This window comes from Sorex araneus, chromosome 11 (assembly GCF_027595985.1).
Source record: "Sorex araneus isolate mSorAra2 chromosome 11, mSorAra2.pri, whole genome shotgun sequence".
NCBI lineage: Eukaryota > Metazoa > Chordata > Mammalia > Eulipotyphla > Soricidae > Sorex > Sorex araneus.
In genome coordinates, this window is record NC_073312.1 from 22,229,423 (window position 1) to 22,254,374 (window position 24,952).

The 24,952-nt window shown below is 42.2% G+C and overlaps 1 protein-coding gene across 1 annotated transcript in view; it reads left to right on the forward strand.

The window, feature by feature from the left end:
- The window catches only part of CFAP43 (cilia and flagella associated protein 43), a 108,401-nt gene that overhangs the window by 55,642 nt on the left and 27,807 nt on the right, over positions 1–24,952 (forward strand). The window contains exons 17-28 of the mRNA XM_055119179.1: positions 155–290; positions 3,153–3,254; positions 3,434–3,511; positions 5,355–5,480; positions 8,228–8,332; positions 9,283–9,399; positions 10,804–11,034; positions 13,902–14,108; positions 15,048–15,137; positions 15,412–15,492; positions 16,441–16,566; positions 23,278–23,397. Coding sequence (XP_054975154.1) covers positions 155–290; positions 3,153–3,254; positions 3,434–3,511; positions 5,355–5,480; positions 8,228–8,332; positions 9,283–9,399; positions 10,804–11,034; positions 13,902–14,108; positions 15,048–15,137; positions 15,412–15,492; positions 16,441–16,566; positions 23,278–23,397 — 1,519 coding nt within the window. The remainder of the gene's footprint in view (positions 1–154; positions 291–3,152; positions 3,255–3,433; positions 3,512–5,354; positions 5,481–8,227; positions 8,333–9,282; positions 9,400–10,803; positions 11,035–13,901; positions 14,109–15,047; positions 15,138–15,411; positions 15,493–16,440; positions 16,567–23,277; positions 23,398–24,952) is intronic.

Consider the following 24,952-nt stretch of genomic DNA (forward strand, 5'->3'; position numbering starts at 1 on the left):
CTGGGTATATATAGCACTGGGGTCAGCTGCATGCAAGGTAAGTGCATAGTCCCTGTATTATTTCTCTGATCCCTAAGTGCACTTTAGGAGATAAAAAATTAATTGTAATTTTTGTAGTCATTCAAAAACTTATTATTTTTTAAAATCAATATAGGCGGTTAGGAGGAAGCTTGACCATTGAAGCTCTGGACTATAGCAGAAATCTTTTAAATTCTCTGAAAACGATCATGGAAAAAGAGAATCTTTGTTTAGATATGTCACCAGGAGAGAACCTTGAGCCCTCTGAAGAAGTGAGTTTCAATAGTTCTCTTTGGTTTGTTTTTTATTCTCTCACTTTTGCTCTCTCTTTCTCTTTCAATTCAGTTTTCAGTTTGTGGCTTTTCTCTTAGTACATAGTAATATTCCTCTATATCTGGGTTTCCCACAGTTTTCATGAACTACATCTGAGAAAAAAATATCTAGACTTCCCCCAAGTAGTAACAAATATTGTATCTCAGTCTTATTTTAACCATGGGATTTTAAAATTTTTTAAAAAATTTAATTTTTTAATTTTTTAAGAGCTCTTTAAGTTATTTTTTTCTTATTTTTTAATCCCCATTTTAAAAGAATTTTTTATTGAATCACAATATGGAACGTTACAAAACTTTCAGACTTAAGTCTCAGTTATACAATGCTCAAACACCCAACACCCATCCCTTCACCAGTGCACATATTCCACCACCAAGAATCACAGTATACGCTCCCCCACCACCACCCCACCTGTGTAGCTGATAAATTCCACTTTACTTTCTCTTTACTTTGATTACATTCAATATTTCAATAAAAAACTCACTGTACTTTGCAGCTGTTAGAAAAGATGAAGTCATGAAATCTGCATATAAGTGGATCAACATGGAAAGTATCATGTTGAGTGAAATGAGTCAGAAAGAAAGAGACAGTCATAGAATGTACTCATATGTGGAATATAAAGTAGCAGAGAGGCACAAACTTGCATTGATGCAATTTCTAGTAGAAATTTCTCTCGACTTAGTTACTAAAATACTAAAATACAGAAATCCAAAACTGCGTGGCCGCAATAAGCGACCTCATGTCTCTTCATTCTCAGCAAAGGAAAACAAATTATCAAATGCTTCCTTTTCAGCAGGTCTGACTTTGGGAGGGAAACTCCAAACAATAACCATGGGATTCTTGCCTGTATAAAACAAATTTTGAAATACTGGTGTTTCAAAACCATTCTCTTTAGACTTTTAAATCACATGCATTATTTAGAAAAGATATAGTCAGAATAACATTCATTCAATCGGTCATTTAAAAAATATTTACCAAGAGGACAAAGAGATACTAAAGGGGTTAAGGCATTTGTTCCCCAGCACCACACGTGGTCCTCTGAGCACTGCTAAGAGTGATCCCTGAGAACAGAGCCAGGAATAAGTCCTGAGTGCCACTGGGTATGTCCCAATACCCAGCCCTAATAAAAGTTTTTTAAAAATGTATCAAAAGCCGAGGAAATGTAGAGGATGGAGACATGAATAAGAAGAAATTTTTAATACCTTCATAGGGTATACACTGTCATTAGGGAGAGCAAAGAGAGATGAACAGGAGCAAAGAAAAAGAAAAAAATAGTAACAAGTAAAAGTGCTTTGGCATTAAATGAAAATGTTGGGCTAGAATAGCTGGTCCAAGAAAAATATTTTTACCTGAGATCTGAATTAATTAAAGAGGGTACCAACAAACAATGGACAAAAGTACTTGAGGGGGAAAGTGTTTGGCATTTTTGAGGGCCTGTAAAAAAATACTTGAGGTTTGTAAAAATACAAACAAAAAACCCTGCTTATTAAAGTGAGCAGAGGAGAGTGAGTGGTAGATGGGACTGGGGAAAGACCAGGTACAGGAATTACTCTTGGCGGTGCTCAAGGACCATATGGGATGGGATAGAACCTGCATGCAAGGCCATCATCCTACCCACTGTAGTATCACGTCAGCCCCTTATTTAAAATTTTAAAATTATGGTTTGCCTCTATGTAGAGAATGTTTTCTATAGAATCAAAGGTATCAGCTGGGTGTGTAAGGCTAGGGCCAGACAGTAAGGCAGGTGGAGAGCATTGTAAAGAGGAAAGAAAGGGAGATTTCAATTAGGTTTCTTCTTTATTGTTCACTGAACTCACTCATGGATTGAACATGAAGGGAAAGGCTGACAACTAGATTTTGTACTTGAACAACTATATTCATGATGGTATCATTCATGGAACTGAGGAAATAACGGGGAGAGGAGGTCTAAAATGTCCAGGAAGTCTAATATGAGTGTTGCCTGCTAATTTTCAAGACTAGTCAGACATCCAGGCAGAGATTCCAAGCAGGCCATTCAGTAGGGGCCTTGAATTCTGGGCAGAGTCCAATACGGGAGAAATCGATTTGAGAGTCAAGTCTTTGGATGGAATTTAAAGCTGTAAAACTATGGGAGGGTCATCGTGGGCAAGCAGATGTCCAGAAACAGCAGAGAGCAGAATAGAGCAATCAGTAGGGATGCTGGAAAAGTCAGGATGACAAAGGAGGCTATGAAGGTTCCTTTGTATATTTACAGGGAAGTATGCTTACAGAGAAGCATGATAGCTAAAATTCCTGGGGGACATTTTGCTAAAAGTGAGGGAGCATAGAAGATGGTGGTAGTTAAGGGAATTGTGGTGGTTAGTAGAGAGTAGATTTCCTAGAATGGGAGATATTGGGTGTGTTTAGGAAGGTTTTGTAGTGTGTTTAGGAAGGTTTTGTAGTGTTGGGAAAGAGTAGGAGGAGGAGGAATGATGCAGATGTACAGTATGAAGGACCAAAAGATTTTGATTCTAAACACAAATGGTGGGACTGCGCTTAACAGTACATGTATGTACAGTAAGAGGAAGGCAGAACATGAGCCTGTGAAGGTAGGACCTGTCCTGCCCATCACTTCTGCTTTTACAGTGAAAAGTGTGACTGACACAAAGTTAGACCAGCAGGAATTAAATCAACAAAAACATTACAGCTTGGGGTAGGCTGCTGTGTGGCATTATAAAAAGAAATGTAGTAAGTGCAAAGGGATTCAAAGTTACCGTACGAAGCGGGGGCAGAGTGGGACAGAGAACTTGATGGATGTGAACTTTAAGGGATGCCTGTCTTCTAAGGAATCTCCGGCCCTGTCAAGCACAGAATCATTGCAAGAGGAGGAGCCACGCCAGTTTGAAAGCATGGAGGAAATTCCCTGGTTAGAAAAAAAAAGTCAGAAGGTATGTGTAAAACGTGGGAGATGCTTGAAATAATTCGTTATGTGCCAGATTAGTTTCCTGTGAAGACTCATTAGAAAGTTGGAAAGCAGGATGAGATACTACTTCACAGAACAAGCATTCCGTCGGTCCCCTCTTACTTCCTCGCTGGCTTATTTAAGTGATACCTTGTTCCATTTCAGGCCATCCAGAAGGAGGTGAGACTCTTTTCTAGTAAAAGAAAAGAGATTAAAAAAGGAATCAAAGCTTTGACTAAAACCGTAAGTGTCCATGATTTCCTAATTTGACCCTCAAGCCAAACAGACTTCTCTCCTGGTCCCTCGGCTTTGCTGGTGGTGGTGTGCAGAGCACAGGGCCCCACTCCAGGTCTCGGAGTTCCCTGGCCACGCCCTTGCTGCTCTGGGCTCCAGGCACTGTGCCCAGGGTGCTGGTGTCAGGAATGAGCAACTGGCCTCCTCCTGCACACAAGGCAGGTGACTCAACGACTGAGCTGCAGAGCCAGGCCTCCCAATAACTCTTGTTTCGTGCATCCAGGAGGAACTGACTAGAACCATTTTTTACTTCCGCCCGTAGGCTCGGTTTTCTGGGTCTCCACTACCGTGTTGTATTCGAACAGTGTCTTTTGTCTTTCCCCAAATTCTGTCTCTTCTTGCATACATTGTCACTCAATGAATTCAGTAGTCCGGGGTCACAGAGTTAGGGGTCACATCTCTCACGCAGCATCTCCGCCTGCTTAGCCTTCTTCATTAGGACCTGAGTGATGGCCCAGAGAACTGCTGACAGTTTTCCCTTGGGTCCGCTCCCCTGTCTGGACCTGGTCTTCATACCGCTGTGACTCAGTAGACCAGCGGCAGCGCTTGCTTGGACGCTGCCGGGACACAAGGGAGGGTTTCTACCCTCTGATCCCTCCTCTACCGAACACCCATCGATCCTTGTCCCACCCTCCCAGTCCAGCCCGTGTGGTCTGCCGTGGCCATGGTTCCGGTTTTCCTTCTCCATGCTGGATTTTTCTTGAAATTAGTAACGGCTCTCGTTCTGCTATGAAGCCTGTCTATGATAGAAGTATTGTGGAGTATTGCGGAGGGGCTTCGCAGTATTGTGGAGGGGCTGAGACTGTCAGTCTTTCGGTGCAGAGTGCAATGTAATAAATCCAATGGCCAGTATTATTTTATCCATATTCTTTGTTCCCCCGCCCTGATTGAAATCAATCTTAAATATCGTATTATTTTACCTTTAAATCTGTATCACTGAAGGATAAAAATTCAAACATATATTTCCTCATGTACTCACAATATCTTCAGCACACATAAATATCAATTTCTTTTCTTTATTTAATGAAGTGACTAATATATTTTGCTGGTCTCTAGAGAAATGTGTTTTTCAAAATTAAAAATAACTACTATAATCCTGTCACCTAATTATTCCCTAGACAATTTTTTAAAAATTTAATTAAAAAAATCAAAAAAACTTTTCCCCACTTTATTTAGACACCATGATTTACAAGTTGTTCATATACAGCTGATTTAGGCATTCAATGTTCCAACACCAGTCCCACCACCACTGTCACTGTCCCTCCACCATTGTCTCCATTTTCCCAACTACCCTCCAAGTCTGCCCCCATAGCAGACCCACAATAATTTATTTTGTATTGTTTGTTACCACTGAATGGCTTATCAATAAACAAAAAATACTTCAGTAAAATAAAATTAATGAAAATTGTTGTATCTCACCATGCGGACATTAAGTCCTTATCTGACGGTTTACTAAGCTGTTGTTGCTAGTTAAGCTGTCTGTGTTAATGTTTTTGTTAGTGCAGAGTAATTGGCTTCTACATTATATTTCCCTCCAATCTGTGTGCTCCTACTAGGATATTAGTTCACAACTGCACTCCAGAAAATCCAGAATATTAAACTGGGTCTCAGCCAGGACCAGGTATCTGATAAATTTTCACAACTAGTTGATATTTTGAGATTTAATTATGAATCTTATGTTCTATTTTTTAAAAGTACATTTTATTGACAACTGTTTGAAGATACTTGGAAAATTATCTCTTTCTTGTTTTATTTTGTACTTTTCTCTCCCTTCTTCCCTCTTAAAAATCAGATTCAGGAAATGATGGAAGAGAATGATACACTGGAAAATATATCAAAATTAGAGCAACAGGAATTTGCCTTGGATCTTGAGGAACTAGAGAATCTTCACCATCAAAGTGAGGAAGAAGTGACAAAGGTATGGGCAGCCAATGTAAACTTAGTCATAAAGGTCTTATGAAGGAAGTCGGAGGAAATCAGGAAGGGGAATTTCCAGATAATTCACATCTTCAGATACTTGGCCAATGCAATGGGAATAGAACCAACTTGGTGTGCAAACATCTTTGAAGATGTCTTTAGCTTCAATGTTGTGGAAGGTTTTGCCTATATTTTCTTCCATGTACCTTATGGATTCAGGTCTGATGTGGAGATATTTAATCCATTTTGAGCTGACTTTTGTGCATGGCACTGTAAAGCGGTCTGAATTCATTTTTTTACATGTAGCTGCCCAGTTTTCCCAGCTCCACTTGTTGAGGCTTTCTTTATGCCACTTAATGCTTCTTACTCCTTTATAGAAGATTAAATGATCATGTATTTGAGAGACTTTCATGATAGTCAACTTTATTTCATTGGCCTGCAAGTCTGTCTTTATTCCAATACCATGCTGTTTTAATTATTACCACTTTGTAGTACAGTTTGAAGTTGGGGAAGCTGATGCCTCCCATCTTCTTTTTCCCAATGATTGCTTTGGCTATTTGTGGTGGTTTATTAAGCAAGAGAATTAAATAGAGCACTTAGGTGCTTTGTAAATAATTAAACATTTATACCAAAAGGAGTTGGACTGGGGCTGCAGCACCAAAGGTGTTTGCTTTGTACATGACTGACCCCAGTTTGATCCCCATCACTACATATGAATCCCTGAGCACTGTCAGGAGTGATCCCTGACCACAGAGCCAGAGGTAAGTCTCAAGCACCATCACATGTGGCCAAACATCCCCTACCCACAAACAAAAACAAAAGGTTTATTATGTTGTTGATATATCTATGAGAAAATTTCCCACCCTATGAATTCCCTAAGACCCTACCCTATGAATATTTTTATTTATGATGGGATAAAGATATGAAAATAGGGCAGATTTGTCAAACTGGTGAATAATGTAAGGCTGAGAATAAGAGGAAATAAATGGGTGACAGAGTCAGCTTGACAACTATTCATTTATTACTCGTTTGTTCAGCATTATTTCTAAACCTCTTTTATGTGCCAGGCACTGTTGTAAGGTTCTGAAAATAGCTCCCACCCTCACGAACCTATCCAGGTTCGTGAACCTAACCAACCTAACCAACAAAAATAAACAAATGGGATTACATCAAACTAAATGTTTCTGTACTGTAAAAGAATGACAGCTAAAAAAGGCACTAAGTGAACGAGAGAAAAAATTTGCACACACCATATAAGCGACAAAGGGGTTAATGTACAATGGGCTAAGACACTCATAAAACTCAGTAGCAGGAAAAAAAGTAACCCCTTCAAATATTGTTAGGGGAGAAACTGGAGAGATAGTACAGGGGTTAAAGCTTTGCTTTGCATGCAGCCCACAGGTGTTCAATCCTTGGCACCATATATGGTTTGTCAAGCCCCACTGGGAGTCATCTCTGAACACAGAGTCAGGAGTATGCCCTGAGCACAGCTGAATGTGGCTACAAAACAAAATTTTAAAATAATATAAACGGGGGAGCACTAAATAGATACTTCCTCAAAGACGTCACATTGATGACTCTCAAGCATATGTAAAATGTTCAAAATCAGTTATCATTGGGAAAATCAAAATCAAATCAATAAGATGTCTGCTCACACCAAATGAGAATGGCCTATTATTTTTTGAAGTCCAGAAGTATTTAGTACTGATGAAAACATGGTGAAAAGAAATCTTACATAATTGGTAAGAATGTTATCTGGTTCATTCAGCCTCTGCAGTAAACAGTATAGAGATTCCTCAAAATAATTTTTTAATAAAACTTCCATATCACCCAGTGATTCCACTACTTGCCATATATCTCAAGAACACAGATGCATCAACTTGAAATGTTGTATGCATACGTGTGTTCATTTCAGTGCTCAGTACAATAGTCAGGATACGAAGGGAATGCAAATGTCCAATAACAGATGAGTAGAGGAAGAAATGTTGGTATAAATACACATGCCACTGCAAGAAAAGAAAAAAATCTTGCAGTTTGCTGCAATTTGGGTAGAATTGGAGGACAACATATTAAATAGAGGAAGAAGGACTGATGACTAATGCTGGTGATCTTACTCATCTATGATTTGTAGAGAAACAAAGAAAATGAAAAATACAATGTCCAGTGAAACAAATTTTGAGCTTGCCAACAGAATTGAGGAGCTGGAGAGAAACTGGGAGTGTGGAGGGCTGGGATGGAAAGCAGCTTTAAAAAAGCTCCAAAGCAGAGAACATGAATTAGCACTTTAAATATGCATCGACGGGAATTAAGCCAACATTTAAATATCCAGTAACTTAATCGATACAAACTTGAAATTCCACTAACAAGACAGGATGGCTTAGTCTAGTGGGCTCTGTGACAAGTTAGTGACCTGTCTACCATAGCTGGGCAACTGTCCTCAGAGCAACTGGCCCTGCACAGGCATCTCCAGCCATTAGAGGTGACCGTAGGCATATAGGGGCTCAGTTAGAGGGGTCCCAAGTCTTCATATCAGACAGAAGAGAATGCTCTTGAAACCAGGGCTGTGCAGCTGTTCAGAACGGCCCAACTCTATGTGGGGCACAGGGAGAGGAGGAAGGCGAAACCCCACCCCTAGGTGTGCCATCACCCTAGTTAGTGAATTGACTGTTGAATTTTTCTTTTTTAAGTGCCTGCATTTTCATTTTTTTCATTTTTATTCTCTTTTTTGTTTCACCTGTTTTCTTCAAGATACGAAACAATGTAGAAATGAGTAACCTCACCAAGAGATATTTGTCTGAACTTATCAAAGAGGAGTGCTGGAATTCCATGGCTGTGAAAGGCCGCTCTCTCAAGGTAGCAGCTCCGGGACAGCGCCGTGGCCCCCAAATAGTCTCTTCAAGTCTCAGTGCAGAACATAAGACTCCATGTTTTAAAAAGACATTTCATACAGCTGTTAGTACAGGATAGCTTAGGGGCGGGACGCAGGGGCTCAGGCCCCAAGTTTGATTCCCAGTACCACAAGACCCCCTGGACTCCACTGGATGTATCCACGGGGACTCTCCCCACCCCAATCGTGCTGGGTCCATGCACTGAGTCATCCAAACAGACTGTTCCCCAGCACCCTGAGCACTGCTTGGGAGCTCCCCATCAAAAAAATCTCCACATAGAACAGCATTCACAGTCTACCTTGCTCCTCCCCACTCTGAAAGGCATTTTCTTTCTTTTATAATTGAATCACAAGTGAGATACACAGTTACAGAGTTGTTCATAATTGAGTGTCAGTCATATAATACTCCAACACCCATCCATTCACCAGTATACACTTCCCACCACCAATGTCCCCAGTTTCCTTACCCCACCCCCTGTCCTGCTCACCACCACACCCCCGCCTCTATGGTAGACATTTTTCCTCCCTCTCTCTCTCTCTGCTCTCTCTCCATCCCTCCCTCTTTCTCCTTCTCTCCTTCCCCCTCCCTCCCTCCTCCCCTCCCTTCTTTCTCCACCCCTCTCCCTTGTTCATGAACAAGAACATCTCCAGACATTGCCAATGTGCCTGGGTGGGTAGGGGTGTGGGGTAGAGGGCAGAATCACTCCAGAGACAACTAAGGGAACAATCCTTCACAAAAGCACAGTATTCCATATAATTTAAACTAATATTAATGGTATGCATTATTCTAAAGAAAACTTCATCATAGATCTCACTCAGGGAACCTGTGAATTTTTAGCAGGATAATTACTTCTTGCTCCTCCCCAGATACACAAGATTATGCTGAAAATGATTTTATTTCATCTTTTTTTTCTAGTGCTTTCATATCCCCTGTGTGGTTGAGAATTTTCCAATGAAAGCACGCACGCAGGAAGAACTGACAGAATTAAACAGAGTTATAAATCAAAAGAAGGTTGAAAACGAATGTCTTAAGGTATAATTTAAAATGTATTGGGTTGAAATGAGAACAGGTGGTAGAGTCCTTGCCTTGCATGCAGTCAAATCCCTAGCACCACTTATGGTCCCTCAAGCAATGCCAGAGGTCATTCCTGAGCACAGAGCCAGCTGTGTCCCAAAACATAACCAAAATATTTTAAAATGCACTTAAATGTGTGTGTTTATGTAAATGATATGTATTATTTCAGGGCCTCCATAGATATTTGAGTTGGGAATACAATTTAAATAAGTTTAGATATTGTTTGTTGTATTTTTTATTCCTAGTTAATTTGTAGAACAGACTCTAATTGATAAAGAAGCCTATTTCCTACACACTAAATCAAAAAATCTATCCTCTGCACAATGCTAGCAGCTGTCTGATATGAGGATATACTTTGAAAAAAATGAGATTTGGGGGTTGTTCCTTGTCCTTTTTTTCCCCATTTATAATGTTCTTTTTCACGGGTAGGGCGTTTGACTTGCACATGGCCGACCCAGGTTCAATTCCTCCGTCCCTCTCAGAGAGCCCGACAAGCTACTGAGAGTATCCTGCCCACACAGGAGAGCCTGGCAGGCTACCCGTGGTGTGTTCAATATACCAAAAACAGTAACAAGTCTCACAATGGAGATGTTACTGGTGCCCGCTTGAGGAAATCCATTAACAACAGGATGACAGTGTAGTGCTATAGTGCTTTAATGTTCTTTTTATCTATAACTAAAGGGCTAATATTTTAGGATAATTTACCAAGGATGAAGTAGTATGTTTAGTAAAATTGAGGAAGATGGAGAGGGAAAGTGAGAGGGGGAGAGGGAGAGGGAGAGGGAAAAGGAAAGGAGAGGGGGAGAGGGAGGGGAAGGAGATGGGGGAGAGGGAGAGTTGTTCCAGAGAGAACATGGGCTTGAAAAAAGCCCCACAGTTTTTTTTTTTAGCAAAACACTAACACTGGCTCTTTGATGCCAATTTGTTTTGTCCAGAACTTTATGCCCATGTTTTTCTGAAACATAAAATGAAAGTGTACTTCATTCTTCTTAAGCTGCATTTCCCCAATCCTATGCAAATAAACTCCTTTCAGAATTATAAAGAGAAGATATGTTTTTTAGTGCTTAAGTACCGAGAAAGACTCAAGATATTTTAATGCAACTGTCAGACTGACAAAAAAAATATAAATGTTATATATCTGTATAAAGAAGAACTTTGATTCTTTTGATGTAGTCAGAGTTTATCAGCTTCTAATGTTTTCATCTCTTCTGTAGCCATTTCAGGATATACCACTTTTAATTCACTCATTGACAAGACAAGTTAATGTCTAAAATGATTGTTGAAAAAAGTTGTCACAAAACTATCTCTTTCAATAACTCAGATGATTGCAAAACTTCCATGTCATCTTTTTCTATAATTTAGGTCCGGGAGGAAACTATAGAAATCCAGAGTACAGTTTCCATGGTAAAAAAGTTTCAAGATGAGGAGGATGAAGAAGAGGAAGAAGAAAAAATTAAAATAAGAGATTTTAACTTGCCCAATTATCTACTTGGCAGTCTGTGTACTGATTTTGGGATAGACACCTCTTTGTTGTCAAGCCAATTGGAACTTCATGCCAAAGAGGAAAAAATCAATCAAATAATCTTACTGAAAGTAGGTGGATTTTTTAAATTTATGCTAAAAATGTCTCTAAACCCCCTCCCCGTAAAATGTCTTTCAAAGGCTCAAATTGAAATCTAATGCCAATTAATATATTTCTTGTGTTTCAAATATAGAGAGAAATAATGTTCATCTTCTTGAAACAGCTTATATACAAGAGTTTCTTTCATTTATTTTAACTGAATTTTAAGATACTAATATTCTAAAACCCTAAATTAACTGACACCTTACGCTTCCACTGTTTAGATCTTAAGTAAGCTCAAAGATTAAAGAAATCCTTGAACACCATCTTCTCAGCATCTCAGACAAGATGTTATCTCCTCTTGGGGAGGAAATACAGCTTTCTGCCTGTATTCTGCACCCCAGGGATAAACGTGGCATCCATCAGGAACTGTCTAATCCTTACTTTCTACCAAACCAGTCAGTCTCAGAAAACTTCTGTATTTGTCCTCTGAAGCTTTCAGAAGATGAAATGATTGAGGTTACACCATTACAAATGGCTGGAAATTCAATTTTGGTCACTTTGGGGGGGTGCTGGGGAGCACGCCCCATGGCACTCAGGGTTTACTTCTAGCTCTGCACTTAGGGATCACTCCTGGTGGGCTCAAGGGGATCAATGGGGTTCCAGGAATTGAACCAGGTCAGCCACATGCAGAGCAAATGCTCTTCCTGCCATACTATTGCTCTGGCCCCCAAAATGGACCATTCTTGTTCCTGCAAACCCTTCAGCCATGTCTGCGGGTGTAGGTCTAGCCTTCTGCCATGTTTCTCTGCTCTCTTCCTAGTATTTCCACTTCACCTCATTCAACCCCTGAAATTCCTTTGCATTTACACTCAGCACAGTTCATCCTTTGTTGCTCAGATTCTGCTGACCCAGCCCTCAGGGTCTCTGCTTCCTGTTGCTTTCTCAATGCAGTTTCCCAAAGAGAGTATATCAGTCCCCTCCCCCAAATTCTAGTGTTAGCTGTCGTAATCATTTTCTACCCAGTTTTGAGTCCTCTGTTCAGTTGGACAAATAGATTGAACTCTGGTGGGAAAATCAAAAGTACTTCAACTTGTTATTCTACTCACTACTAGAGGTGGGAGTGGCCCTCATGAAGCCATTGCCATAGTTCCTCATCAATTTGGGCAGCTTGAACCCTCTTCCTTCCTGAAAATGACCTGTCTATCCAGTGGAGTGTGGTTCATTGTATTTTTCTGGAGACTCCAAATAATCTCCATTGGCCATCCTTTCTTTATCATGTTCCTCACCCCTTAAGGCTCAAAAGAAAAAAATATTTCCAAAATTAAATCCCATTTATTTATTTTCAAATAATTTATGAGGTGCTCTAAATGAACATACATGAAAGAAGAAATAATAGCTAAGAAACATCCACGTAGCCCATCACCAGCTTCTCAGAGCACTTATCAGTATACCTGCACTTAGAGTTTCAATTTACATTTGGTGAGATCATTGTTATGCTTCGACCTTAAGCCTAGCCATGTTTTACTGGTCATTTGTAAAAGTGTTTTTTGTGGCTTTTTTTTGTAGGGCATGGGGTCATGTTGCCAGTACAACTACATGGTGTTGAGTCAGGAGAGGAATAGACATAGAATGATTGCACTCATTTGTGGGATATTAAAAAACATAATATGAAAGAACAGTAGAAACAAGGGCCAGGAGGATTGTTCCACAGTTAGCAGCCTGCCTCAAGTGCTGGGGGAGAAGGCAGTTGGGATAGAGAAAGGACTACTATGTCAAAGAGTTGGAAATAATCACTCTGGATAAGAACTGTGTGCTGCTGTATGAGTGAAATGCAGACACAAAAGTTCATAAGTTTGTAACTGTACATCACAGTGATTCTCTAACAAAAAATTTAAAAAAACCTGTGTGCTGAACATCACTCTATCACTGTATCACTGCCATCCCATTGCTCATCGATTTGCTCAAGCAGATGCCAGTAACCTCTCCTTTTGTCCCTGTTGCGTTCAGGGTCAGGGGAATGAGGCCCATTATTGTTTTTGGCCTATCAAATACGCCATACGTAGCTTGCCAGGCTCGACTGTGTGACATTCTGCATCACTCTGTTTAGCTCTCTTCTGGAAGCTTGTTTTAAAGTCTCTGGATCTTGGCCATTGATGAGATTACATGGCGCGGGGTTGGGGGTGGGAAGTTTGTGGGTGTGACTTCCAAGCTGCTGGAAAGCTGGGGATCTGGGTGGAGGAGGCCCATTCCTGGTTTGAGTGGGCTTGGAGATCTCAGCCGTGGGTCCCACATACCTGGGTTCCTCTGCCGGTTCCTTCATTGAGGCTCGTCCGAGCGTGTGGAGAGTGGCCTTGAGCATGGCTGTGGTTGGGTTCTGGAGGTTTTCAGCTGCCAGGGTTCTGCTTGGGGCAGAGAGGGAAACTCAACCCGCCCCCCTCTGACGGGACCCAGGTGAAGACTGCCTGGCTCGGGGGCAGGAGATTCTGCCGTGCTGAACATAAGTAAAGGAAAAATATGATAACCTCTCAGTATCTGTATTGTAAACCATAATGCCCAAAAGAGAGATAGAGAGAAAGAGAGAGAGAGAGGAGAGAGAGAGAAGTGCCTGCCATAGAGACATAATGCCCAAAAGAAACCATAATGCCCGAGAGAGAGACAGAGACAAAGAGAGAGACAGAGACAGAGAGAAAGGCAAGAGAAAGAAGTGCCTTCCATAGAGACAGGATGGTGGGAGGGTGATGAGAGAGAAACTAGGAACATTGGTAGTGAGAACTGTACACTGGTGGAGGGAAGGGTGTTGGGTCCAACAACGGACAGCTTTGTAACTCTGTATCTTACTGTGATTCAATTAAAAAAAATTATATGGTGTGTTTTCAGTAACATCTTCTTGTTTCAGGATATTATTTACCAGGTAAAAACTGCTTTCAACAATGATTTTGATGCTGCATATAAACAAAAGGAGTTTGAAATTGCACGGGTGAAGGAAAAAAATATAAGGATTCAAGAAATCATTATCGATCTGGAACTGGACGAATCAGTCTGGACTCCCAAGTTTGATGACACTGAGAAGCCAGAGAGAACACTTGTTGTGGAATTTAGTGAGGTACTGGTTACCTGGATCACCCCTTCCCTTCTTAGAACATTTTCCTGAGCTCTTAGTCATTCATTTTCTTGTTGAGTCTACTCGAAGCAAAACATTAGATAGCATTCTCCATTTCAAGTTCTAGGAACAGTTCTGTAGTCTCAGCAGTAATGAGGATTTCTTTCATCAACGCCATGAGATCCAGGGAAGATGTAGACCCTAAGCCTAGAAAGAAGCAGGAACCAAAGACCAGAGCCTTTCCAGGAGTCCCGGAGTCTCTCTGTCTCTTAGCTGCCTGTTCTCTGCATTTCTGTTTTCTCTGGAAACTTCTCCTTTGCATCTCCTACACTCAAACCAGCAGCTGATCTGAATTAGAACTGTTAGTTCCGATTCCAGATTTGCCTGGAGAGTTTCTCCTTAGTCCAGTTTGGGCCCTGGGCCTGCACTCCTGGAGGTTAGATCTCCCTGTGAGAGTCAAGCTGATAAAGATCACTACTGTCTCTGTGATTAAGATTTTTATCTCAGTATGGATGCTAGAGTAAAGACGCTTTCTTCAAAGGTGTTTGACTCAGAGGCAGCTGGTTACAAATCACTGTTTAGAGAAAATAAGATAACCATGTTTCATTTCTGAAAAGTGAAATAATGCTGGAGAATACTCATGGAGGGCCATTCACCTAGTGGGGTGTGACTCAGTGGCAGGAACTTGCCTTAGAATGCTGCCGCCAGCTGCCCTCCCTCCACTGAGGGAGGACATGCTCGCCTGAAACCATCTTGATTACTTGGGGGCGAAAGAAAATGGCCTTTCTTAGAAGTAACAGCAAAGGAGTATTAGGCCCCTGTTATAAATCAGGCGCAGAGAGCCCACCTTAAATCATCTTAATATATTCTCCTGGAGTGGGGAAGGAAGCAAGTGTGGGTTTTGTAAGAGTGGCCACAGAAAATGATATTTTCTCTTTGCAGATCACAGCGCACAAGTTCATACCCCCATGGCAGCGAGTCAGAGCAGATATGTCTACAGTCCAGGAAGTTGGGAACCTGCTTCAGAATCCGGTGCGTGGCTTTGCCTCGGCTCTCCCTAAGCCTGGCTTTAGCCATCTCTGTTCCTCCTCTGGAGGGAGCATCCTATATGTGTAGTCCACAAAGGAAAGGAATCAAGGCCTTTGCTGCGGTCAGTGGACCTCAGAGCCCCACAGCCTCCTCCTTCCCCAAGGCTGCTTGGCCTCCCCATCCGAAAGGCAGCGGTTGTCCATTGTCACAGGGGTGGGAAGAGTCCCTGGGGCCACTGGAGAGTATCCACAGTCTCTGTGACATGGCTCTTGTCCAGGCCTTGGAGACCAGACGACGAGCACTCATGGACATGATGGGAGGCGTCCTGGAGATGAAGAAGGAGGACATTCTGAAAATGGTGAGAGTCCTGGGTCCCTCGGGGAAGAAGGAGGACTGCAATGGAAAGAGTTGCTTCCAGGTGTCTGTTTGATCCCGAGTGTTAGAAATTCTACAGCAGCAAAGTCTCCCAGTCCCTTAGAAGTCTAGCACCACACCAAGCAGCAAAGGTATCTGAAAGCTAGGCTTGCCTTCCCACCTGCCTGAGCACAAAGGCCCCGAACAAGCCACCACCTGGTTGCTTTGTTCTGTCCAGAAGGCAGAGGCAATGCGGCAACTGTGATTCTCCAGCTACAGCAGGTAATGTGGCCTCCTTGAGCTCTAGTGTAGGTGTTCCTGGAACTGAGTATAACCCTGTGGCACTGTCGTCCCGTGGTTTATCAATTTGCTTGAGCGGGAGCCAGTAACATCTCCATTGTGAGACTTGTAACTGTTTTATTTATTTATTTATTTATTTTTATTTTATTTTATTTTTTAAAATTTGTTTTTACTGGTTTTGGCATACCAAATATGCCACAGGCAGCTTGCCAGGCTCTGCTGTGTGGGCGAGATACTCATGATAGCTTGCCGGGCTCTCCGAGAAGGATGGAGGAATCGAATCCGGGTTGGCCACATGCAAGGCAAACTACCCTCTGTGCTATTGCTCCAGTCCTACCTGAAAGATATTTTAACACTTAAGAGTCTGGGTAAATCCCCAACTGCCCACCTTCATGCAAATCACAAGAAATTAGAACGTGTGTGTGTGTGTGTGTGTGTGTGTGTGTGTGTGTGTGTGTGGTGCCAGGGACAGAGTCCAGGACCTCACACTCTACCTCTGAGTTACATCCCTGACCCAAACTACTGCCTTTTAAAAGGATTTTTTAAAACCATAATGATAGCTCTGAATTTTCACTAAAAATTTTTAATGAAAACTTTGCTGCTGCATTTGTGTCAACTAGAGTATCTATGAACTTTCCTTTATATCTTTCAGGTGATTCCTCAACCTGATTTCATGTTGAAACCTGAGGTCTTGTGGTCTGAAGAGGAAAGGAAACAATTCAAAGATTATGAGAAAAAAGTCAAGGAGTTAAATGAAGAAAGAGACAAATACAAAAAGGTTAGAAGAGCAAAAACTGAATATAAACTACCTTATCCAGATTTTTTTTACCTTATCCAGGTTTAAAAAATATATCTTTTTAAATTATTTTTTCAGCATCCTTAGTCACCTAAGAATAGAGTTTCAGCTTCAGTTCTCACGAAAATTCGAGCAAGTGGATGAGACAATTTAAAGCATTGAGTAGTTTTTTCCCTAGTTTTTGGATTCTGGGTCACACCTGGGCAATGGTTAGGGATAACTCCAGGCAGAGCATATGGGTTACCAGAATTGAGTCCCAGTCAGCTATGTGCAAGACAAGCTCTCTATTTGCTATATTATATCTCCAGTGCCCAAGGTGTGAAAACAGTTAAAAACAAAGAACATATAGCAATTTTTAAAGTTCTTCCTGACTTCAGTATTTCCACAATGTAGTCATTCATTTTGTCCTTCATTTATTCTTCAAATGTTTCATCCACACCCATTAGGGCATGTTCAAGATACTACTGTATATTGTCTTCATTAATTTGAGTTCAGCAATATTTTGCTTGATTTGTTCTCAGTCTCAGGAAAGGATTGTAGAGAAAAATGAGACAATGCAGCATTAGAATAATGTCCAGTTCAAATCCAAGGATTTTGCAATGCAGGTCCACTTTTTTTTTTATCTCATTCCATCTAAAGAAATATCCCCACATTAAAATTGTTTGAAATTTTAATAGAGATGTAAAAGATGATGGAATACCATCAGATAAATGTTATTTATTCCTCTGCAATGAAAGTAAAATCATACCATCATTTTAGGCAGGCAGGCAGGCAGAAGTTGTCAGTTTTATAGGCCATATCTCATGAACAACCTCTTGAACCTATTGTTGACCTGTCCCTGTTTTTATTCGCTGTAGCCCTCTCTCAGGCCCTTACAGTTTATTGAGCACAGTGCCAAAATAAGCAGCAGTCTCGAATGCAGAAAAGTTGCAAAGGAGGAGGGCAAGCTAGAAGCCTGCGGTGTTGGGACTTGACTCTATGATCCTGCTCCATAAAATAGTCAACCTAAACCCCGCACTTCCTTGCTCCTAGATCCCTGTCACCTGGTGAAACCCCACCTTTGATTAGACCCAGTACGCAAACTTAACTGCACCTGTGCCACACTGGTGGGTAAAAGGTGAAAAGCCTGACAACGTTCATAATCTCTATTGCCCTGAGAGAAACTCAGAGCTGCATTCCATTCTCCCTTAGCTGGGTGTCTGTTGCCCAGAGCATCGTGTTGAAAACCTAGGTTTGCATTCTGCCACTGAAGAAAGGGAAGAAGGCAAGAGTCTCCTAATAAGTTTCTAACAAGCCCTCACCCGAGAGGTCAGTGGAGAGCAAACAGCAAGTTCATGCACACTTTCTTCTCATCCCCAAACCTAACCACACATCCCTACCCCAACTAAACCCACATTTGCCTTTTTTCCAAGGTGCTCGAGAGGAGAGGAACTCAAAGGGATTTTCCTGGCCTTTTGCCTGACACCAACCACCCTCTTACACAGAATCCAGAGTTCCCCTTTCTCTGCACAAACACCCCTCCCCCGCCCCCCGTGATTCCAGGCTGACAGAGCTCTGCATGAGGGTAGAGTTTTCAAATTTTTGAGAACCAGTCAGTCTCCTTGACCCAAAGCTCAAGAGTTCAGCAAAGACTCTCCTGCCACACTCCTGAGAATCAGGCCAAGACTGCACCGCCTGAGAGCACATCACTGCCAGGTCCTGCTGCTTCCTTGGACGAGGAGTCGGAGAATGCCCTCCAGAAGCCAGAAGAACCCTGTCCTTTAGGAGGGTCTTGCTTCTAAGGCTCTGCACAAGACCTAGGATAAGAACCCAGGAAGGCTTCCTTGGGAAAGTAGCATCTGGCTTATGTTGGAAGAATGAGAAAGAATGGGTGGGTTGAAGATTGGAGAACAGACAAATGAAAAAGCAAGTAAGAAGGTCCCACACGGAGAAGTAGGCCATCTGAAGAACAAATTAAATGGTGTCTTTGAGGAGTAGGGAGAGATGCAAAGGCAGGAGTATATGCTTTACGTGCATGGAGACCACTGAATGGCATCCACCAGCACTGCCACATGTAACTCTGAAGTTCCCTGAGAAAAGCCAGGTGTGACCTTTGAAGCAGCGAGCTCCGTGGAGTGCCCCTGGTGGTCTCCAGGCACAGCCTGAGCAGTGCTTCCTCTTCAGCTCTAGCATTGAGCCCGCCAACCCCGTTGATCATGTATTGTTGTGAGCGGCACTTGACCCTAGGGCACTGCTTAAGAGAGCACACCTTCCTCAAAAGTCTGTATTTTTTTTTATGTTTTATTTTTTGCTTTTTTTGGGTCACACCCAGCGATGCTCAGGGGTTACTCCTGGCTTTGCACTCAGGAATTACTCCTGGCATGCTTGGGGGACCATATGGGATGCCGGGGATTGAACCCGGGTCGGCCTCGTGCAAGGCAAATGCCCTACCCGCTGTGCTATCATTCCGGCCCCAAAAGTCTGTATTTTTAGACAGATTAAAAAAAAAAGTCTTGAAGGCCTCAGAGCCTCAGAAGCCTGGAATCTCTGAAAGAAGGGTTGGGGAGAGGGGGACACTTGGACAGTGTGGCCTAGCAGGCTGAGCTTTGGCTGTTTGCCACATAATGGTGCTTCCATTATCCAGGAGCATAATCTTGATAAATAGCAGTCAGGGACCACAGTATGTGGAACTTTTCCATGAGATAGTGAGACATGAGAGAGAGAGTTGCATGCCAGCAAGGATGGTTTATATCAGAGCTCTAGAATTACTAAGTACTGGCAGGGATGTGGTGACGAACTCTCATTCACTGCTGGTGTAGGATAGTCCCTTTGGAAAAAAGTTTAGAGACATCTCAAAAAATTAAGAGTAGAATGTCCATCTGACCCTGTGACCCCATTCTGGTCACCTGCACCCCCAAAACAGAAGCATTCATTCAGGAGTACACATGCACCCCTGTGATAAAACCATTGTTTCTTATAGCCAAGACCTCCAAACCACCCAAGTGCCCAGTATTTGAGTAAATATAGAAAATGTGATACATATACTCCATGGAATACTACTCACAGGTTAGGGAAATGATGAAATCTTGTCATTTGCTGCAATTTTTATGGAATTGGAGAGTGTCCTACAAAGTAAACTGAGTCCAACAGAAAATGACAACTGTTAGGTGATGTCAGGCATATGCAGAAGAAAAGTTGAGAAAGGGACTAGACAGTCCCCAGTGGATAAAAATCCTGCACTAAAGTCAACAGAACTGAATCAAGGAGACTAATGCAGGAGAGAGAGCCCTTGGGGCAAAGGTGGAAGGATCGGGACACTTTTGCTGGGTATGTTATTGTACGGCCGCGAATATCCAACGCTGGCTTCAGTGCTGCTGTTACCAGAGAGCTTCACAAAGAGTTCCACGAATGGGACCAAGAACAGGCAGCACTGGAGAAGTATGAGGGACACCCTCTTATAAATGTGGACTTGACCTAGCTATTGCCCAAAAAGGATAGAGTCCCAGGTGTTTTTTTTTTTTAAACATATGCAGCATTGCTTTTGGAGTGGAAACATTTTTCATTTAATATATTCAATGGTTAGTATCACTGTATCACTGTCATCCCATTGTTCATTGATTTGCTCGAGCGGGTACCAGTAACGTCTCCATTGTGAGCCTTGTTGCTACTGTTTTTGGCATATCCAATATGCCACGGGTAGCTTGCCAGGCTCTGCCGTACGGGCGAGATACTCTCGGTAGCTTGCCGGGTTCTCCAAGAGGGATGGAGGAATCAAACCCAGGTCGGCTGTGTGCAAGGCAAACACCATACCCACTGTGCTATCGCTCCAGCTCAATGGTTGGTACAGTGATTAATATGATTTGTTTCAGCTTCCATTACTTTTGTCTCTGTGGCTTCCTAATTCCTGTTCACACAATCTGATCAGACTTGTTCACTTTTTCTGTTTCTCAGTTTTTGTCTTTTAGGTCACATTTCCCAAGTGCTCAGGGCTTATTCCTGACTCTTCACTCAGGGGTCTTCACTCAGCCCACTTCTGGTGGGCTCAGGAGACCAAATGGGGTGCTGGAGAGCAAACCCCCAAGTTTGCTGCATATAAGGCAAATGGCCTACGCACTGTACCCTCTGTCCAGCCTCTCATTTTTTGTTCTTGTCATAAATTCATGATTCATCTCTGCTCAGCTCCTAGAATGTGTCACTCAGGGGTCCTGCTCCAGATTTCCCCTTCAAAAACAAAAAAAATCATACTAAGCCTACCCTGAAATGTTCTTTCTTTTATATGAATATTTCTTTATTACTTAATTGAATTGTGTTTCTTCTCACATTTCATACCATTGTGCTTTTGGGTAAACTTTTCCCCATCATCTTGCCAGGGTCTTTCTGCCTTTATTTACCAATACAGAAGATCCTTTTTTTTCATTTTTTAAAAAATTTATTTTATTGAATCACCATGTGGAAAGTTACAAAGTTCTTAGGCTTATGTCTCAGTTAATCAATGCTCAAACACCCGTCCCTTCACCAGTGCCCATATTCCACCACCAAAAAAAAAAACCCAATATACATCCCACCCCTCACCCCCCAAACCCCCTCCCCCGCGTAACTGATAAAGTTCACTTCCTTTTCTCTTTACCTTGATTACATTCCGTATTTCAACACAAAACTCACTATTGTTGTTGGAGTTTCAACACAGAACTCACTATTCTTTTTTTTTTATCTGGACTTTATTGATCAAATAAAATTACATTAAGAATTGAAATGAATTATACATTATTGTGCTCATGTTTCCCCCATACAAAGTTCGAGAACCCATCCCTTCACCAGTGCCCATCCTCTACCACCAGTAAACCCAGCATCTCTCCCACCCTCCCCAATCCTGTCTCCCCCCCCACCCCACACTCCCACTATGGCAGGGTATTCCCTTTTGCTCTCTCTCTCTGATTAGGTGTTGAGAACTCACTATTCTTGTTGGAATTTATCCCCCAAGAATACAGCCCTATTGACAAGGAAATATTTGATAATTAGTTTTCCATTGATGAGAATGAAGAGATAAAAAGTCGAGTGGCCGCGGTATCGGCCAGGCAGTTTACAATTTCTGTATTTTAGTAATTAAGTCCAGGGAGATTTAAGTTGGTAATTGAATCAGTTCCCTTCCTGGAGCAGCATGGAGCAAAAGCTAAGTTCACAGTCTGGATACATGGTTGCAAGCACTGGCTGGAACCCCAAGTCATATAGCTGGCTCTGGATCCTGCTCGTTCCGCAGCCAAGCGGCTGTGCAAAGGCATGGCCACCCGGGTCGAATCTCGGCCGGAGCCCGAGCTCCGGTCCCGGCCCGAGACTGCCCAGGCATCCCACTGTTTCAAGTTCAAAGCACTTTTTTTTTTCCGCGCCACCAAGTTCATACCTGCTCAAAGGTCCCATAAAATGTTGGACACCACACCTCCTCCTCCCGGAGGGAAGAGAGACCAAGGAAGAAGGATATTTCCTCTGTTAGCCAGTGTGGGGCAAAAGCTTCTACAGAAGATCTTTTTAAAAAATAAATTTAAACTGGGGCCGGAGCGATAGCACAGTGGGTAGGGCGTTTGCCTTGCACGCGGCCGACCTGGGTTCGATCCCCGGCATCCCATATGGTCCCCCGAGCACCGCCAGGAGTAATTCCTGAGTGCAAAGCCAGGAGTAACCCCTGAGCATCGCTGGGTGTGACCCAAAAAGCAAAAAAAAAATAAATAAATAAATAAATAAATTTAAACTATTAATGGTATTTTGACCATCTAATAAATGTCTGATTCATATAGAAATTCACAATAGTTGCTAAAACTGATGAGTATAAGTTTATAAGAAACAAGAATACTGTCTCAGCACTTTCTCACACATGAACTAAAAATAGAAAAATCTTAACTCTGTAATAGAGAAATGGGAAGACATTTCTCAAGCAAGCATTGTTCCTGGTTAACAACTAATAAGGAAACCAAGCAACATTTGGTCTCCTGGTGTGATAAAATTGGAAGGTTATTATGTGTTCTGTGCAGTATTCCTGCCAGGAATGTGTAAGCATATAATCTGGTATGAACACAAGAAAACATCAAACAGAGCCAAACTGAGTGACAATTTACAAAACAATTGGCATATATCCAAGTACAACTTATGCACAAACATTGAGAAAAAAGACAAGGCACCTGCCTTGCATCCAGCTGACTTGGTTTTGATCCCTGGCACTACATATGGCCCTCGGAGCCCACCAAAAGTAATCCCTGAGCATGAGCCAGGAGTTAGCCCTGAAGGCAGGTGGATGTGACCCTTTACCCAACTCCCCAAAAAGAGAGAGAGAGGAGAGAGAGAGAGAGAAAGAGAGAGAGGGGAGAGAGAAGGGAGAAAAGGAAAAAGAATAAGAAAGGTGAAATAATTTTTTAAAATTATGTCAGAGAATCAGAATTTTCTGGAAAAATTTGCTGTGGTTTGCTTTACCGGCCTATTTCTGCCAATATATTGTTAAACATAGTGAGTGACTTATAACCTACTTTACAGCACAGCCTCAGACACAAAATCTCTTCAGGAGATCCCAAGGAAGGCACCTCTGGCTGAAGGGATGGAGGGCCAGAGCCTCCCAGGGCTCATGGGGCAGGGGGGCAGGGAGGTGGGACTCTCCTCTCTTGTGTAAAATAGACATCCCAGGAGGTTTCATGCACTTCCCAGTTAACTTGCCTGCTCATTTCCTTCTAGTCTCTAGAGGCAGAGCTGAGGAAACTTCAGAACGCTATTCAAGAAAGCACGCAGCATTTCGATGAACTCTTGAAAAGACTCTTTGACAAGAGAGTGAAGGCAGAGATGGTTGTGAACCAGGTAAATACATTTCTGTAACTTGATTGTTTTAGAGCCCCTCCAGCGACTTCTCATTATTCTGCAGGTGAAGAGCTGCCTCTGACTGGCACCAGTGCAGCAAGTTCTGACCCTCACTTGCTCCTCGATCTTGTCCGTGTCACCCTCCCCCTCACTTGCTACTCTCCCTCCTCCAGCACCTGGAACTTACCTGTATCTGTCTCTGTCTGACAATGTTTCCCACTGGCCTGTTTTCTCTCAACTCTATGGGCACTGACTTCCCCAGAACTAGGCTCGACCTTCCAAGTATATCTGCTTCCAAGTATATACCTTCCAAGTATATCTGCTCTTTGACATCACTTTCTGCAACTGAATTTGAATTGATGTGAGTTCACTGTTTAATATTCCCAAGACTACCAACTCCATGACAATAGGGACTGTATTGGTCTGGTTCATTCCTATATTTCCAGCATCTAGCAATGTGTTTGGCTCAAACTGTATATTGAAGGAATGATAATTTGTATGACCTAAAAGAGCATTTGGTTCAGCAATAAAAATATGAATGAAGTACACAGTAACTACAAATATGAAAACCCAGGAATAAAGTCTTTGCATCTAAGTGAAAGAATTATTTCTAATATTGGATTCTATGGCTGGTCCAACTATCATTATAGTGTAAAAGGAAAATTAGGATATTTTGAGAAAGACAGGGTCTTAAAATTTCATGTGCACCCATTCTCAAGAGATATTGGCAAATGTCTTACCAAAGCAAAAAAAGTCAACTTAAATAAGATGGAAAAGTTAAGAAACTCTCCACCTGTCTCTCCAGGCGTCCATTGGAGAGATGATTTGAGAACCTCTCTCTCTCCCTCCCCTGATCCAAGCCCCCCCTCACTCCCTCTGTTTTGGGGGCCATAACATGACTGGTGATGTACTGGCTACACCAGGCCCTGCACTCAGGAATTACTCCTGGCAGTGCTCAAGGGGCTATATGGGATGCTGGGGATCAAACCTGGGGTTGCTGCATGCAAGGCAAATGCCTGACCCATTGTACTACCTCTCTGGTCCTAATGAGGGTCTCTTTACTGAGGTAATGGTTGGGTTTAGAAACAAAAGTATCTGGAATAAGCTCTTAGAGATAAAGACAATCGACAGGAGCTGAATTCCTCCGACCTGCACCTAAGAACTTAATAATGGTTTAGTGGGAGGGGAGTGTGTGGGTGTGGTAGTTGGGTGGGGGAAGATTAAGAGTGAATTATGCAGTTAAAATAGCTGCATTAGTCATGTAGCGAGAAAGAATCCAGGTACCCAACAACTATAAATGAATAAATAAATTATGGTTGATTCATATGATAAAATACTGTTCAACAATAAAAAAAATTGTTGGAGGCTGCAACATGGATGAACCTTGAAAATATCCCAATTAAAGAAGCCAGACATACGATTCCATTGAATGATTACATTGAATGAAGAGTTCGAGCAAACAATTCCTTAGAGTCCGAAAGTTGGATCATGGGCTTCCTCCAGCAGAAGTGGGAGGACTCTGGGATGTGTGGGAGGAAATGGAAAATGACTGCTA